Source organism: Oncorhynchus tshawytscha, unplaced genomic scaffold, assembly GCF_018296145.1.
Source record: "Oncorhynchus tshawytscha isolate Ot180627B unplaced genomic scaffold, Otsh_v2.0 Un_scaffold_14471_pilon_pilon, whole genome shotgun sequence".
NCBI lineage: Eukaryota > Metazoa > Chordata > Actinopteri > Salmoniformes > Salmonidae > Oncorhynchus > Oncorhynchus tshawytscha.
Window position 1 is genome coordinate 69,310 of NW_024609234.1, and position 16,273 is coordinate 85,582.

Consider the following 16,273-nt stretch of genomic DNA (forward strand, 5'->3'; position numbering starts at 1 on the left):
ACCAGACAGGGAGAGACAGGCCAGGGAGAGAGGGAGGAGTGTGGTGGAGGTACCTGTACCAGACAGGAGAGACAGGCCAGGGAGAGAGGGAGGAGTGTGGTGGAGGTACCTGTACCAGACAGAGGCCAGGGAGAGAGGGAGGAGTGTGGTGGAGGACCTGTACCAGAGGGAGAGACAGGCCAGGGAGAGAGGGAGGAGTGTGGTGGAGGTACCTGTACCAGACAGGGAGAGACAGGCCAGGGGAGAGGGAGGAGTGTGGTGGAGGTACCTGTACCAGACAGGGAGAGACAGGCCAGGTCCTATAAGGAGCATTGGTAGCAAATCTGATGGCCGAAGAGAGGGAGGAGTGTGGTGGAGGTACCTGTACCAGACAGGGAGAGACAGGCCAGGGAGAGAGGGAGGAGTGTGGTGGAGGTACCTGTACCAGACAGGAGAGACAGGCCAGGGAGAGAGGGAGGAGTGTGGTGGAGGTACCTGTACCAGACAGGGAGAGACAGGCCAGGGAGAGAGGGAGGAGTGTGGTGGAGGTACCTGTACCAGACAGGGAGAGACAGGCCAGGGAGAGAGGGAGGAGTGTGGTGGAGGTACCTGTACCAGACAGGGAGAGACAGGCCAGGGAGAGAGGGAGGAGTGTGGTGGAGGTACCTGTACCAGACAGGGAGAGACAGGCCAGGGAGAGAGGGAGGAGTGTGGTGGAGGTACCTGTACCAGACAGGGAGAGACAGGCCAGGGAGAGAGGGAGGAGTGTGGTGGAGGCACCTGTACAAGACAGGGAGAGACAGGCCAGGGAGAGAGGGAGGAGTGTGGTGGAGGTACCTGTACCAGACAGGAGAGACAGGCCAGGGAGAGAGGGAGGGTTGATGTAAAATGTACCAGAAGAGGTGGGGCCAGGGGATTGAGGGGGGAGTGTGGTGGAGGTACCTGTACCAGACACAGGGAGAGACAGGCCAGGGAGAGAGGGGGAGTGTGGTGGAGGTACCTGTACCAGACAGGGAGAGACAGGCCAGGCAGAAAGGGAGGAGTGTGGTGGAGGTAGCTGACCAGACAGGGAGAGACAGGCCAGGAGAGAGGGAGGAGTGTGGTGGAGGTACCTGCACCAGACAGGGAGAGACAGGCCAGGGATAGAGGGAGGAGTGTGGTGGAGGTACCTGTACCAGACAGGGAGAGACAGGCCAGGGAGAGAGGGAGGAGTGTGGTGGAGGCACCTGTACCAGACAGGGAGAGACAGGCCAGGGAGAGAGGGAGGAGTGTGGTGGAGGTACCTGCCAGACAGGGAGAGACAGGCCAGGGAGAACAGAGTGTGGTGGAGGTACCTGTACCAGACAGGGAGAGACAGGCCAGGGAGAGAGGGAGGAGTGTGGTGGAGGTACCTGTACCAGACAGGGGGACAGGCCAGGGAGGGGAGGAGTGTGGTGGAGGTACCTGTACCAGACAGGAGAGACAGGCCAGGGAGAGAGGGAGGAGTGTGGTGGAGGTACCTGTACCAGACAGGGAGAGACAGGCCAGGGAGAGAGGGAGGAGTGTGGTGGAGGTACCTGTACCAGACAGGGAGAGACAGGCCAGGGAGAGAGGGAGGAGTGTGGTGGAGGTACCTGTACCAGACAGGGAGAGACAGGCCAGGAGAGAGGGAGGAGTGTGGTGGAGGTACCTGTACCAGACAGGGAGAGACAGGCCAGGGAGAGGGGAGGAGTGTGGTGGAGGTACCTGTACCAGACAGGGAGAGACAGGCCAGGGAGAGAGGGAGGAGTGTGGTGGAGGTACCTGTACCAGACAGGAGAGACAGGCCAGGGAGAGAGGGAGGAGTGTGGTGGAGGTACCTGTACCAGACAGGGAGAGACAGGCCAGGGAGAGAGGGGGGAGTGTGGTGGAGGTACCTGTACCAGACAGGGAGAGACAGGCCAGGGAGAGAGGGAGGAGTGTGGTGGAGGTACCTGTACCAGACAGGGAGAGACAGGCCAGGGAGAGAGGGAGGAGTGTGGTGGAGGTACCTGTACCAGACAGGGAGAGACAGGCCAGGGAGAGAGGGAGGAGTGTGGTGGAGGTACCTGTACCAGACAGGGAGAGACAGGCCAGGGAGAGAGGGAGGAGTGTGGTGGAGGTACCTGTACCAGACAGGGAGAGACAGGCCAGGGGAGAGGGAGGAGTGTGGTGGAGGTACCTGTACCAGACAGGGAGAGACAGGCCAGGGGGAGTACCTGTACCAGACAGGGAGAGACAGGCCAGGGAGAGAGGGGGGAGTGTGGTGGAGGTACCTGTACCAGACAGGGAGAGACAGGCCAGGGAGAGAGGGGGGAGTGTGGTGGAGGTACCTGTACCAGACAGGGAGAGACAGGCCAGGGAGAGAGGGAGGAGTGTGGTGGAGGTACCTGTACCAGACAGGAGAGACAGGCCAGGGAGAGAGGGGGAGTGTGGTGGAGGTACCTGTACCAGACAGGGAGAGAGGGGGGGGAGTGTGGTGGAGGTACCTGTACCAGACAGGGAGAGACAGGCCAGGGGAGAGAGGGGGGAGTGTGGTGGAGGTACCTGTACCAGACAGGGAGAGACAGGCCAGAGAGAGGGAGGAGTGTGGTGGAGGTACCTGTACCAGACAGGGAGAGACAGGCCAGGGAGAGGGGGGAGTGTGGTGGAGGTACCTGTACCAGACAGGAGAGACAGGCCAGACAGGAGAGAGGGGGGAGTGTGGTGGAGGTACCTGTACCAGACAGGAGAGACAGGCCAGGGAGAGGGGGAGTGTGGTGGAGGTACCTGTACCAGACAGGGAGAGACAGGCCAGGGAGAGAGGGGGGAGTGTGGTGGAGGTACCTGTACCAGACAGGGAGAGACAGGCCAGGGAGAGGGGGGAGTGTGGTGGAGGTACCTGTACCAGACAGGGGAGACAGGCCAGGGAGAGAGGGGGAGTGTGGTGGAGGTACCTGTACCAGACAGGGAGAGACAGGCCAGGGAGAGAGGGGGAGTGTGGTGGAGGTACCTGTACCAGACAGGGAGAGACAGGCCAGGGAGAGAGGGGGAGTGTGGTGGAGGTACCTGTACCAGACAGGGAGAGACAGGCCAGGGAGAGGGGGAGTGTGGTGGAGGTACCTGTACCAGACAGGGAGAGACAGGCCAGGGAGAGAGGGGGAGTGTGGTGGAGGTACCTGTACCAGACAGGGAGAGACAGGCCAGGGAGAGAGGGGGAGTGTGGTGGAGGTACCTGTACCAGACAGGGAGAGACAGGCCAGGGAGAGAGGGAGGAGTGTGGTGGAGGTACCTGTACCAGACAGGGAGAGACAGGCCAGGGAGAGGGGGAGTGTGGTGGAGGTACCTGTACCAGACAGGGAGAGACAGGCCAGGGAGAGAGGGAGGAGTGTGGTGGAGGTACCTGTACCAGACAGGGAGAGACAGGCCAGGGAGAGGGGGGAGGAGTGTGGTGGAGGTACCTGTACCAGACAGGGAGAGACAGGCCAGGGAGAGAGGGAGGAGTGTGGTGGAGGTACCTGTACCAGACAGGGAGAGACAGGCCAGGGAGAGAGGGAGGAGTGTGGTGGAGGTACCTGTACCAGACAGGGAGAGACAGGCCAGGGAGAGAGGGAGGAGTGTGGTGGAGGTACCTGTACCAGACAGGAGAGACAGGCCAGGGAGAGAGGGAGGAGTGTGGTGGAGGTACCTGTACCAGACAGGGAGAGACAGGCCAGGGAGAGAGGGAGGAGTGTGGTGGAGGTACCTGTACCAGACAGGGAGAGACAGGCCAGGGAGAGAGGGAGGAGTGTGGTGGAGGTACCTGTACCAGACAGGGAGAGATGGAGGATTGTGGTGGAGGTACCTGTACCAGACAGGGAGAGACAGGCCAGGGAGAGAGGGGGAGTGTGGTGGAGGTACCTATACCAGACAGGGAGAGACAGGCCAGGGAGAGAGGGAGGAGTGTGGTGGAGGTACCTGTACCAGACAGGGAGAGACAGGCCAGGGAGAGAGGGAGGAGTGTGGTGGAGGTACCTGTATCAGACAGGGAGAGACAGGCCAGGGAGAGAGGGAGGAGTGTGGTGGAGGTACCTGTACCAGACAGGGAGAGACAGGCCAGGGAGAGAGGGGGAGTGTGGTGGAGGTACCTGTACCAGACAGGGAGAGACAGGCCAGGGAGAGAGGGAGGAGTGTGGTGGAGGTACCTGTACCAGACAGGGAGAGACAGGCCAGGGAGAGAGGGAGGAGTGTGGTGGAGGTACCTGTACCAGACAGGGAGAGACAGGCCAGGGAGAGAGGGAGGAGTGTGGTGAAGGTACCTGTACCAGACAGGAGAGACAGGCCAGGGAGAGAGGGGGAGTGTGGTGGAGGTACCTGTACCAGACAGGGAGAGACAGGCCAGGGAGAGAGGGAGGAGTGTGGTGGAGGTACCTGTACCAGACAGGGAGAGACAGGCCAGGGAGAGAGGGAGGAGTGTGGTGGAGGTACCTGCACCAGACAGGAGGAGACAGGCCAGGGAGAGAGGGAGGAGTGTGCTGGGGGTACCTGTACCAGACAGGGAGAGAGGGGTGAGTGTGGTGGAGGTACCTGTACCAGACAGGAGAGAGGGGTGAGTGTGGTGGAGGTACCTGTACCAGACAGGGAGAGAGGGGTGAGTGTGGTGGAGGTACCTGTACCAGACAGGGAGAGAGGGGTGAGTGTGGTGGAGGTACCTGTACCAGACAGGGAGAGAGGGGTGAGTGTGGTGGAGGTACCTGTACCAGACAGGGAGAGAGGGGGGAGTGTGGTGGAGGTACCTGTACCAGACAGGGAGAGAGGGGTGAGTGTGGTGGAGGTACCTGTACCAGACAGGAGGAGACAGGCCAGGGAGAGAGGGAGGGGGGTGGAGGTACCTGTACCAGACAGGGAGAGACAGGCCAGGGAGAGGGGGGAGTGTGCTGGGGGTAGCTGTACCAGAGAGGGGGAGACAGACCAGGGAGAGAGGGGGAGTGTGGTGGAGGTACCTGTACCAGACAGGGAGAGACAGGCCAGGGAGAGAGGGGGAGTGTGCTGGGGGTAGCTGTACCAGAGAGGGGAGACAGACCAGGGAGAGAGGGGGAGTGTGGTGGAGGTACCTGTACCAGACAGGGAGAGACAGGCCAGGGAGAGAGGGGGGGAGTGTGCTGGGGGTAGCTGTACCAGAGAGGGGGAGACAGACCAGGGCAGCTGGTGAACAGATCGCCAGGTGGAATCCAAGTAGCAGTGCAGCAGGTGTAGTAGGAAATGGGAGTAGGTGTCTCACCCACTTGGAAGCAGGTTTTATTTCGGGAGGCAGATTTCCTGTAGAAAATGCCAGGGAATGGTCTTTGAACAACAAGAGGGGGCTTCAGAGGACACTTCAAAGAATCCTGACACTTGTTGGGCCGAAAGGACTTTTACTTCACACCATAGTGCTAATTGAATTTGTATCTGGCTCAGTTCCAGGTAGGAATGTTGTCCTCAGGTCTGCTGTTTGTCGGCTAGAGCACCCTCCGTACATCACCCTCCGTACAACACCCTCCGTACAACACCCTCCGTACAACACCCTCCTAACAACACCCTCCGTACAACACCCTCCGTACATCACCTTCCGTACAACACCCTCCGTACAACACCCTCCGTACAACACCCTCCGTACAACACCCTCCGTACAACACCCTCCTAACAACACCCTCCGTACAACACCCTCCGTACCTCACCCTCCGTACAACACCCTCCGTACAACACCCTCCGTACAACACCCTCCGTACAACACCCTCCTAACAACACCCTCCGTACAACACCCTACGTACCTCACCTTCCGTACAACACCCTCCTAACAACACCCTCCGTACAACACCCTCCGTACAACAGTAATCCCTCTGGTTAATTTTGGTCAAAATTAGGTTGTAGGTTTGACCTGGAGCGAAGGCCATGTTGTGGAGGGTAGTATCCTGTATATGTCCTGGTGACATAGTGAAGGTTATGTTGTGGAGGGTAGTATCCTGTATATGTCCTGGTGACATAGTGAAGGTTATGTTGTGGAGGGTAGTATCCTGTATATGTCCTGGTGACATAGTGAAGGTTATGTTGTGGAGGGTAGTATCCTGTATATGTCCTGGTGACATAGTGAAGGTTATGTTGTGGAGGGCAGTATCCTGTATATGTCCTGGTGACATAGTGAAGGTTATGTTGTGGAGGGTAGTATCCTGTATATGTCCTGGTGACATAGTGAAGGTTATGCTGTAGAGGGCAGTATCCTGTATATGTCCTGGTGACATAGTGAAGGTTATGCTGTGGAGGGCAGTATCCTGTATATGTCCTGGTGACATAGTGAAGGTTATGTTGTGGAGGGTAGTATACAGTGTATGTCCTGGTGACATAGTGAAGGTTATGTTGTGGAGGGCAGTATCCTGTATATGTCCTAGTGACATAGTGAAGGTTATGCTGTGGAGGGCAGTATCCTGTATATGTCTAAGTTTCTCTAACTCAAAATGTGAGAGCTCTCGTTAAGCTGTGTGTCCCATCCTGGGTCTTACTGGATATGATAAACAGAGTAGAGCCGTCCTGGGTAAAACTGGGCCATAAACAGACAGAGTAGAGCCGTCCTGGGTAAAACTGGGCCATAAACAGACAGAGTAGAGCAGTATCCTGGGTAAAACTGGGCCATAAACAGACTCTAAGCCACCCTGGGAAAACTGGGCCATAAACAGACAGTGTGTCCCACCCTGGGTAAAACTGGCCATAAACAGACAGAGTAGAGCCGTCCTGGGTAAAACTGGGCCATAAACAGACAGAGTAGAGCCGTCCTGGGTAAAACTGGGCCATAAACAGACAGAGTAGAGCCGTCCCGGGTAAAACTGGGTCATAAACACCGTAAAAGAAAGACATGGTACAGACTTCGAGAGAAGAAAGGCGGAGGGAGCGGGGTGAGGAAGAGGAAGGGAGAGATGGTTTCGCAAAGGGACTGAAGTGATTTGATTAGCAGCAGGCGGTATTAGCCGTGTCACAACGTAAACAGATTACCTCAGTGTTTCTGAGCTCCTAGAGAGTGATGAGAGGAGAGGAACACACCACTGGACCAGCTCCCAATCCTCTCTCTCCCTGTGCGCGTGTGTGTGACTGATAACACGGTATAATCTCTTTATGAAACCTGCGTTGTCGGTGACAGGAAAGTGTATCCATACGCAGGAATCTGAGCTGCATTAATTGCAGGTTAAATTGAGTTCTGTGTGTTTGAGAGTAAATACGAGACAAGCTAACACAGATTTATGAGGAGGAGAGGAGAAACAGAGGTGAGCTCTACTCCTGGGGGTCAAACCACAGAGCAGGAAGAAACAGAGGTGAGCTCTACTCCTGGGGGTCAAACCACAGAGCAGGAAGAAACAGAGGTGAGCTCTACTCCTGGGGGTCAAACCACAGAGCAGGAAGAAACAGAGGTGAGCTCTACTCCTGGGGGTCAAACCACAGAGCAGGAAGAAACAGAGGTGAGCTCTACTCCTGGGGGTCAAACCACAGAGCAGGAAGAAACAGAGGTGAGCTCTACTCCTGGGGGTCAAACCACAGAGCAGGAAGAAACAGAGGTGAGCTCTACTCCTGGGGGTCAAACCACAGAGCAGGAAGAAACAGAGGTGAGCTCTACTCCTGGGGGTCAAACCACAGAGCAGGAAGAAACAGAGGTGAGCTCTACTCCTGGGGGTCAAACCACAGAGCAGGAAGAAACAGAGGTGAGCTCTACTCCTGGGGGTCAAACCACAGAGCAGGAAGAAACAGAGGTGAGCTCTACTCCTGGGGGTCTTACAAACACACTAACAAATCTATATGTCCTAGATCATGAAGGACAAACGTGAAATGGACATAGCATGTTTAACTCTTCACTCTTAGGAACCTTGAACTGCTTATGATATATATAATATTAATATTAAGTTTGCAGGCTAACTCACTTATCCCACCCAAGGCCTAGATATCTCCGTAGTATTACCACCACACACACACACACACACACACACACACACACACACACACACACACACACACACACACACACACACACACACACACAGCTACCAGAGACACACAGCTACCAGAGAGACAACTCGTACCAGATGTATACAGCCCCTGACCAGAGGATGCTCCTCTCCGGGTGGGTGTGGCTACGTGACTGAGGCTGTTCATCATCACCGTGGTAACCAGGTGTTCCTCAGCACAGCCTCTGAAGCTGCTACAGGGCATCCAGCTGTCTGCCCCTGAGAGAGAGAGAGAGAGAGAGAGAGAGAGTGTGAGAGTGTGTGTGTGAGAGAGAGAGAGAGAGAGAGAGAGAGGGAGAGAGGGAGAGAGGGAGAGAGGGAGGGAGAGGGAGAGAGAGTGTGAGAGGGAGGAGAGTGTGAGAGTGTGAGAGTGAGAGTGTGAGAGTGTGAGAGAGAGAGAGAAAGAGAAAGAGAAAGAGAAAGAGAAGGAGAAGGAGAGAGAGAGAGAGAGGGAGAGAGACCAGTGACAAAACAGTCCACATTGTTGCTCTCACCTTTCAGATCACTGAAGGTAAGCGGATAGAGGGAGAGAAAGAAAGAGAGAGAGAGAGAGAAAAAGAGAGAGAAAAAGGACTGATAGGGAGAGCGAGAGACACATAAAACCTGTTGGATCATAGCCCTCTGGAAAAAAGAGGAGGCAGATGGAGAGACATAAATGAGAGAAGAGCGTTGTCAAGGTGATATCCCTCCTCTAACCTTTATCTCCCATTAACTTTGGAGCTTAACGATCATGGCAGACGTACGGCTCTGTTTGACCAGTGCATGTGGTGAAAAGGACATTTCCTGTTCCAGGTTGTTTTATATGAAGGGCACTGCTCCCCTTAAAACTAAAATCTGACATTACTGACTTTGATTGACAGTAGAGTTATACTGAGATCACAAATGACCAACGCATATTTAGTTTTTTTTTTTTTAATAAACCAAAATGAGTGGAGACAAGTGGGTTATAGCTGGTCTGTGTTGAAAGCCTGCACACCCTGAGCTACACAGTATTCATACTGATGTCTTATTGTATGTCTGTGTCTGAATGCAGGTGTGGAAAGGGGGGGGGGGTGGTACCGGTCCAGTGTGATGAGAAGATAGCGGTGTAGGTCAGACATTCTCTCTAATCATACCACGTATGTCCCGGACTTCCTGTTCTATGTGACAATGTTGGAATGTTGGAGACTTCCTGTTCTATGTGACAATGTTGGAATGTTGGAGACTTCCTGTTCTATGTGACAATGTTGGAATGTCTGAGACTTCCTGTTCTATGTGACAATGTTGGAATGTCTGAGACTTCCTGTTCTATGTGACAATGTTGGAATGTCTGAGACTTCCTGTTCTATGTGACAATGTTGGAATGTCTGAGACTTCCTGTTCTATGTGACAGTGTTGGGTTATAGATTTCTGTCCAGTAGAGAGCTATGTAATCCATCAACCTCAATGAACTCCAAATGCACTCCAAGCTTCCAGACGCAGGCATCCAACGAAAAACAAGCAATTGTACAAAAGTATGATGTCATCTTGATGGAAGTGTGATGTTGTCTTGATGGGAGTGTGATGTCGTCTTGATGGAAGTGTGATGGAAGTGTGGTGTCGTCTTGATGGAAGTGTGATGGAAGTGTGATGTTGTCTTGATGGAAGTGTGATGGAAGTGTGATGTCATCTTGATGGAAGTGTGATGTCGTCTTGATGGAAGTGTGGTGTCGTCTTGATAGAAGTGTGATGTTGTCTTGATGGAAGTGTGGTGTCGTCTTGATGGAAGTGTGGTGTCGTCTTGATGGAAGTGTGATGGAAGTGTGGTGTTGTCTTGATGGAAGTGTGATGGAAGTGTGATGTCATCTTGATGGAAGTGTGGTGTTGTCTTGATAGAAGTGTGATGTTGTCTTGATGGAATTGTGATGGAAGTGTGGTGTTGTCTTGATGGAAGTGTGATGGAAGTGTGATGTTGTCTTGATGGAAGTGTGATGGAAGTGTGGTGTTGTCTTGATGGAAGTGTGATGGAAGTGTGATGTCATGTCTTGATGGAAGTGTGATGTTGTCTTGATGGAAGTGTGATGTTGTCTTGATGGAAGTGTGATGGAAGTGTGGTGTCGTCTTGATGGAAGTGTGATGGAAGTGTGGTGTTGTCTTGATGGAAGTGTGATGGAAGTGTGATGTCATCTTGATGGAAGTGTGATGTTGTCTTGATGGAAGTGTGATGGAAGTGTGGTGTTGTCTTGATGGAAGTGTGATGGAAGTGTGATGTCATCTTGATGGAAGTGTGATGTTGTCTTGATGGAAGTGTGATGGAAGTGTGGTGTTGTCTTGATGGAAGTGTGATGTTGTCTTGATGGAAGTGTGATGTTGTCTTGATGGAAGTGTGATTTTTGTCTTGATGGAAACCCAAGCACCTTAATATCCTCTTCCTTCTCATACACAGCAACACAACAAGGCAGGGAACCTAAAGTACAGTGTCCCAACACCCATTCTGAATAGTAGCCATTTAGTGTGTGTATATTCTGTGGCCATAACGGCAGGTTTTATGACAGCTCTTTGGATAGGAGTGTCATAATGGACTGTTGACATTGACCGAGAACTCTGACTTATTGTGGCATGGAGGAGTCTCAATAGGTTCTCTCCTGCAATGGCTATACTGCTATTGAGCAGGCTATACACAGATCACAGTGTATACAGCTGCATCAAAGCTGGGACCGAGAGACTGAAAAACAGCTTCTATCTCAAGGCCATCAGACTGTTAAACAGACACCACTAACATTGAGTGGCTGCTGCCAACATACTGACTCAACTCCAGCCACTTTAATAATGGGAATTGATGGAAATTGATGGAAAAAATGTATCACTAGCCACTTTAAACAATGCCACTTAATGTAATGTTTACATACCCTACATTACTCATCTCATATGTATATACTGTACTCTATACCATCTACTGCAACTTTATGTAATACATGTATCACTAGCCACTTTAACTATGCCACTTTGTTTACATACTCATCTCATATGTATATACTGTACTCGATACCATCTACTGCATCTTGCCTATGCCGCTCTGTACCATCACTCATTCATATATCTTTATGTACATATTCTTTATCCCTTTACACTTGTGTCTATAAGGTAGTAGTTGTGGAATTGTTAGTTTAGATTACTTGTTGGTTATTACTGCATTGTCGGAACTAGAAGCACAAGCATTTCGCTACACTCGCATTAACATCTGCTAACCATGTGTATGTGACAAATAAAAAAATTTGATTTGATTTGATTTGACTAATAACATCTGCTAACCATGTGACCATTAACATCTGCTAACCATGTGACCATTAACATCTGCTAACCATGTGACCAATAACATCTGCTAACCATGTGTATGTGACCATTAACATCTGCTAACCATGTGACCATTAACATCTGCTAACCATGTGACCAATAACATCTGCTAACCATGTGTATGTGACCAATAACATCTGCTAACCATGTGTATGTGACCAATAACATCTGCTAACCATGTGTATGTGACCAATAACACCTGCTAACCATGTAACCATTAACATCTGCTAACCATGTGTATGTGACCAATAACATCTGCTAACCATGTGTATGTGACCAATAACACCTGCTAACCATGTGTATGTGACCATTAACACCTGCTAACCATGTGTATGTGACCAATAACACCTGCTAACCATGTGTATGTGACCAATAACATCTGCTAACCATGTGTATGTGACCAATAACACCTGCTAACCATGTGTATGTGACCAATAACATCTGCTAACCATGTGTATGTGACCAATACCATCTGCTAACCATGTGTATGTGACCAATAACACCTGCTAACCATGTGTATGTGACCAATAACACCTGCTAACCATGTGTATGTGACCAATAACATCTGCTAACCATGTGTATGTGACCAATAACATCTGCTAACCATGTGTATGTGACCAATAACATCTGCTAACCATGTGTATGTGACCAATAACACCTGCTAACCATGTGTATGTGACCAATAACATCTGCTAACCATGTGTATGTGACCAATAACATCTGCTAACCATGTGTATGTGACCAATAACATCTGCTAACCATGTATATGTGACCAATAACACCTGCTAACCATGTGTATGTGACCAATAACATCTGCTAACCAGGTATATGTGACCAATAACATCTGCTAACCATGTGTATGTGACCAATAACATCTGCTAACCATGTGTATGTGACCAATAACATCTGCTAACCATGTATATGTGACCAATAACATCTGCTAACCATGTGTATGTGACCAATAACACCTGCTAACCATGTGTATGTGACCAATAACATCTGCTAACCATGTGTATGTGACCAATAACACCTGCTAACCATGTGTATGTGACCAATAACACCTGCTAACCATGTGTATGTGACCAATAACATCTGCTAACCATGTGTATGTGACCAATAACACCTGCTAACCATGTGTATGTGACCAATAACATCTGCTAACCATGTGTATGTGACCAATAACATCTGCTAACCATGTGTATGTGACCAATACATTTGATTTTATCCGGGTGCTAACTCCTACATTGTGTGCATTGACTGCGTTGGTTTCTGTAGACTAAATTAAATGAATGTCCTCTAAACATGTGATTTTCCTTTTGTTTTGAATGAAGGTTAAATATGAGCCTGTAGAAGAGTGAGAACGGAGTGTACAGTACAGAACAAAGTACTGGTTGACCAGACAGGAGAGAGGTTACGTCTGGACCTTTACTCTGACATCAAGGTGTGTACAGTACAGAACAAAGTACTGGTTGACCAAACAGGAGAGAGGTTACGTCTGGACCTTTACTCTGACACCAAGGTGTGTACAGTACAGAACAAAGTACTGGTTGACCAGACAGGAGAGAGGTTACGTCTGGACCTTTACTCTGACACCAAGGTGTGTACAGTACAGAACAAAGTACTGGTTGACCAGACAGGAGAGAGGTTACGTCTGGACCTTTACTCTGACACCAAGGTGTGTACAGTACAGAACAAAGTACTGGTTGACCAGACAGGAGAGAGGTTACGTCTGGACCTTTACTCTGACACCAAGGTGTGTACAGTACAGAACAAAGTACTGGTTGACCAGACAGGAGAGAGGTTACGTCTGGACCTTTACTCTGACACCAAGGTGTGTACAGTACAGAACAAAGTACTGGTTGACCAGACAGGAGAGAGGTTACGTCTGGACCTTTACTCTGACATCAAGGTGTGTACAGTACAGAACAAAGTACTGGTTGACCAAACAGGAGAGAGGTTACGTCTGGACCTTTACTCTGACACCAAGGTGTGTACAGTACAGAACAAAGTACTGGTTGACCAGACAGGAGAGAGGTTACGTCTGGACCTTTACTCTGACACCAAGGTGTGTACAGTACAGAACAAAGTACTGGTTGACCAAACAGGAGAGAGGTTACGTCTGGACCTTTACTCTGACACCAAGGTGTGTACAGTACAGAACAAAGTACTGGTTGACCAGACAGGAGAGAGGTTACGTCTGGACCTTTACTCTGACACCAAGGTGTGTACAGTACAGAACAAAGTACTGGTTGACCAGACAGGAGAGAGGTTACGTCTGGACCTTTACTCTGACACCAAGGTGTGTACAGTACAGAACAAAGTACTGGTTGACCAGACAGGAGAGAGGTTACGTCTGGACCTTTACTCTGACACCAAGGTGTGTACAGTACAGAACAAAGTACTGGTTGACCAGACAGGAGAGAGATTACGTCTGGACCTTTACTCTGACACCAAGGTGTGTACAGTACAGAACAAAGTACTGGTTGACCAGACAGGAGAGAGGTTACGTCTGGACCTTTACTCTGACACCAAGGTGTGTACAGTACAGAACAAAGTACTGGTTGACCAAACAGGAGAGAGATTACGTCTGGACCTTTACTCTGACACCAAGGTGTGTACAGTACAGAACAAAGTACTGGTTGACCAGACAGGAGAGAGGTTACGTCTGGACCTTTCCTCTGACACCAAGGTGTGTACAGTACAGAACAAAGTACTGGTTGACCAAACAGGAGAGAGGTTACGTCTGGACCTTTACTCTGACACCAAGGTGTGTACAGTACAGAACAAAGTACTGGTTGACCAGACAGGAGAGAGGTTACGTCTGGACCTTTACTCTGACACCAAGGTGTGTACAGTACAGAACAAAGTACTGGTTGACCAGACAGGAGAGAGGTTACGTCTGGACCTTTACTCTGACACCAAGGTGTGTACAGTACAGAACAAAGTACTGGTTGACCAGACAGGAGAGAGATTACGTCTGGACCTTTACTCTGACACCAAGGTGTGTACAGTACAGAACAAAGTACTGGTTGACCAGACAGGAGAGAGGTTACGTCTGGACCTTTACTCTGACACCAAGGTGTGTACAGTACAGAACAAAGTACTGGTTGACCAGACAGGAGAGAGATTACGTCTGGACCTTTACTCTGACACAAAGGTGTGTACAGTACAGAACAAAGTACTGGTTGACCAGACAGGAGAGAGGTTACGTCTGGACCTTTACTCTGACACCAAGGTGTGTACAGTACAGAACAAAGTACTGGTTGACCAGACAGGAGAGAGATTACGTCTGGACCTTTACTCTGACACCAAGGTGTGTACAGTACAGAACAAAGTACTGGTTGACCAAACAGGAGAGAGGTTACGTCTGGACCTTTACTCTGACACCAAGGTGTGTACAGTACAGAACAAAGTACTGGTTGACCAGACAGGAGAGAGGTTACGTCTGGACCTTTACTCTGACACCAAGGTGTGTACAGTACAGAACAAAGTACTGGTTGACCAGACAGGAGAGAGATTACGTCTGGACCTTTACTCTGACACCAAGGTGTGTACAGTACAGAACAAAGTACTGGTTGACCAGACAGGAGAGAGATTACGTCTGGACCTTTACTCTGACACCAAGGTGTGTACAGTACAGAACAAAGTACTGGTTGACCAGACAGGAGAGAGGTTATGTCTGGACCTTTACTCTGACACCAAGGTGTGTACAGTACAGAACAAAGTACTGGTTGACCAGACAGGAGAGAGGTTACGTCTGGACCTTTACTCTGACACCAAGGTGTGTACAGTACAGAACAAAGTACTGGTTGACCAGACAGGAGAGAGGTTACGTCTGGACCTTTCCTCTGACACCAAGGTGTGTACAGTACAGAACAAAGTACTGGTTGACCAGACAGGAGAGAGGTTACGTCTGGACCTTTACTCTGACACCAAGGTGTGTACAGTACAGAACAAAGTACTGGTTGACCAGACAGGAGAGAGGTTACGTCTGGACCTTTACTCTGACACCAAGGTGTGTACAGTACAGAACAAAGTACTGGTTGACCAGACAGGAGAGAGGTTACGTCTGGACCTTTACTCTGACACCAAGGTGTGTACAGTACAGAACAAAGTACTGGTTGACCAGACAGGAGAGAGGTTACGTCTGGACCTTTACTCTGACACCAAGGTGTGTACAGTACAGAACAAAGTACTGGTTGACCAGACAGGAGAGAGATTACGCCTGGACCTTTACTCTGACACCAAGGTGTGTACAGTACAGAACAAAGTACTGGTTGACCAGACAGGAGAGAGGTTACGTCTGGACCTTTACTCTGACACCAAGGTGTGTACAGTACAGAACAAAGTACTGGTTGACCAGACAGGAGAGAGGTTACGTCTGGACCTTTACTCTGACACCAAGGTGTGTACAGTACAGAACAAAGTACTGGTTGACCAGACAGGAGAGAGGTTACGTCTGGACCTTTCCTCTGACACCAAGGTGTGTACAGTACAGAACAAAGTACTGGTTGACCAGACAGGAGAGAGGTTACGTCTGGACCTTTACTCTGACACCAAGGTGTGTACAGTACAGAACAAAGTACTGGTTGACCAGACAGGAGAGAGGTTACGTCTGGACCTTTACTCTGACACCAAGGTGTGTACAGTACAGAACAAAGTACTGGTTGACCAGACAGGAGAGAGGTTACGTCTGGACCTTTACTCTGACACCAAGGTGTGTACAGTACAGAACAAAGTACTGGTTGACCAGACAGGAGAGAGGTTACGTCTGGACCTTTACTCTGACACCAAGGTGTGTACAGTACAGAACAAAGTACTGGTTGACCAGACAGGAGAGAGATTACGTCTGGACCTTTACTCTGACACCAAGGTGTGTACAGTACAGAACAAAGTACTGGTTGACCAGACAGGAGAGAGGTTACGTCTGGACCTTTACTCTGACACCAAGGTGTGTACAGTACAAAACAAAGTACTGGTTGACCAGACAGGAGAGAGGTTAC

General features: G+C 50.5%; 1 protein-coding gene across 1 annotated transcript in view; it reads right to left on the reverse strand.

Annotated features, from left to right (window-relative positions):
• The window catches only part of LOC112237141, a 39,983-nt gene that overhangs the window by 13,576 nt on the left and 10,134 nt on the right, over nt 1-16,273 (reverse strand). The window contains exon 4 of the mRNA XM_042314577.1: nt 8,034-8,177. Coding sequence (XP_042170511.1) covers nt 8,034-8,177 — 144 coding nt within the window. The remainder of the gene's footprint in view (nt 1-8,033; nt 8,178-16,273) is intronic.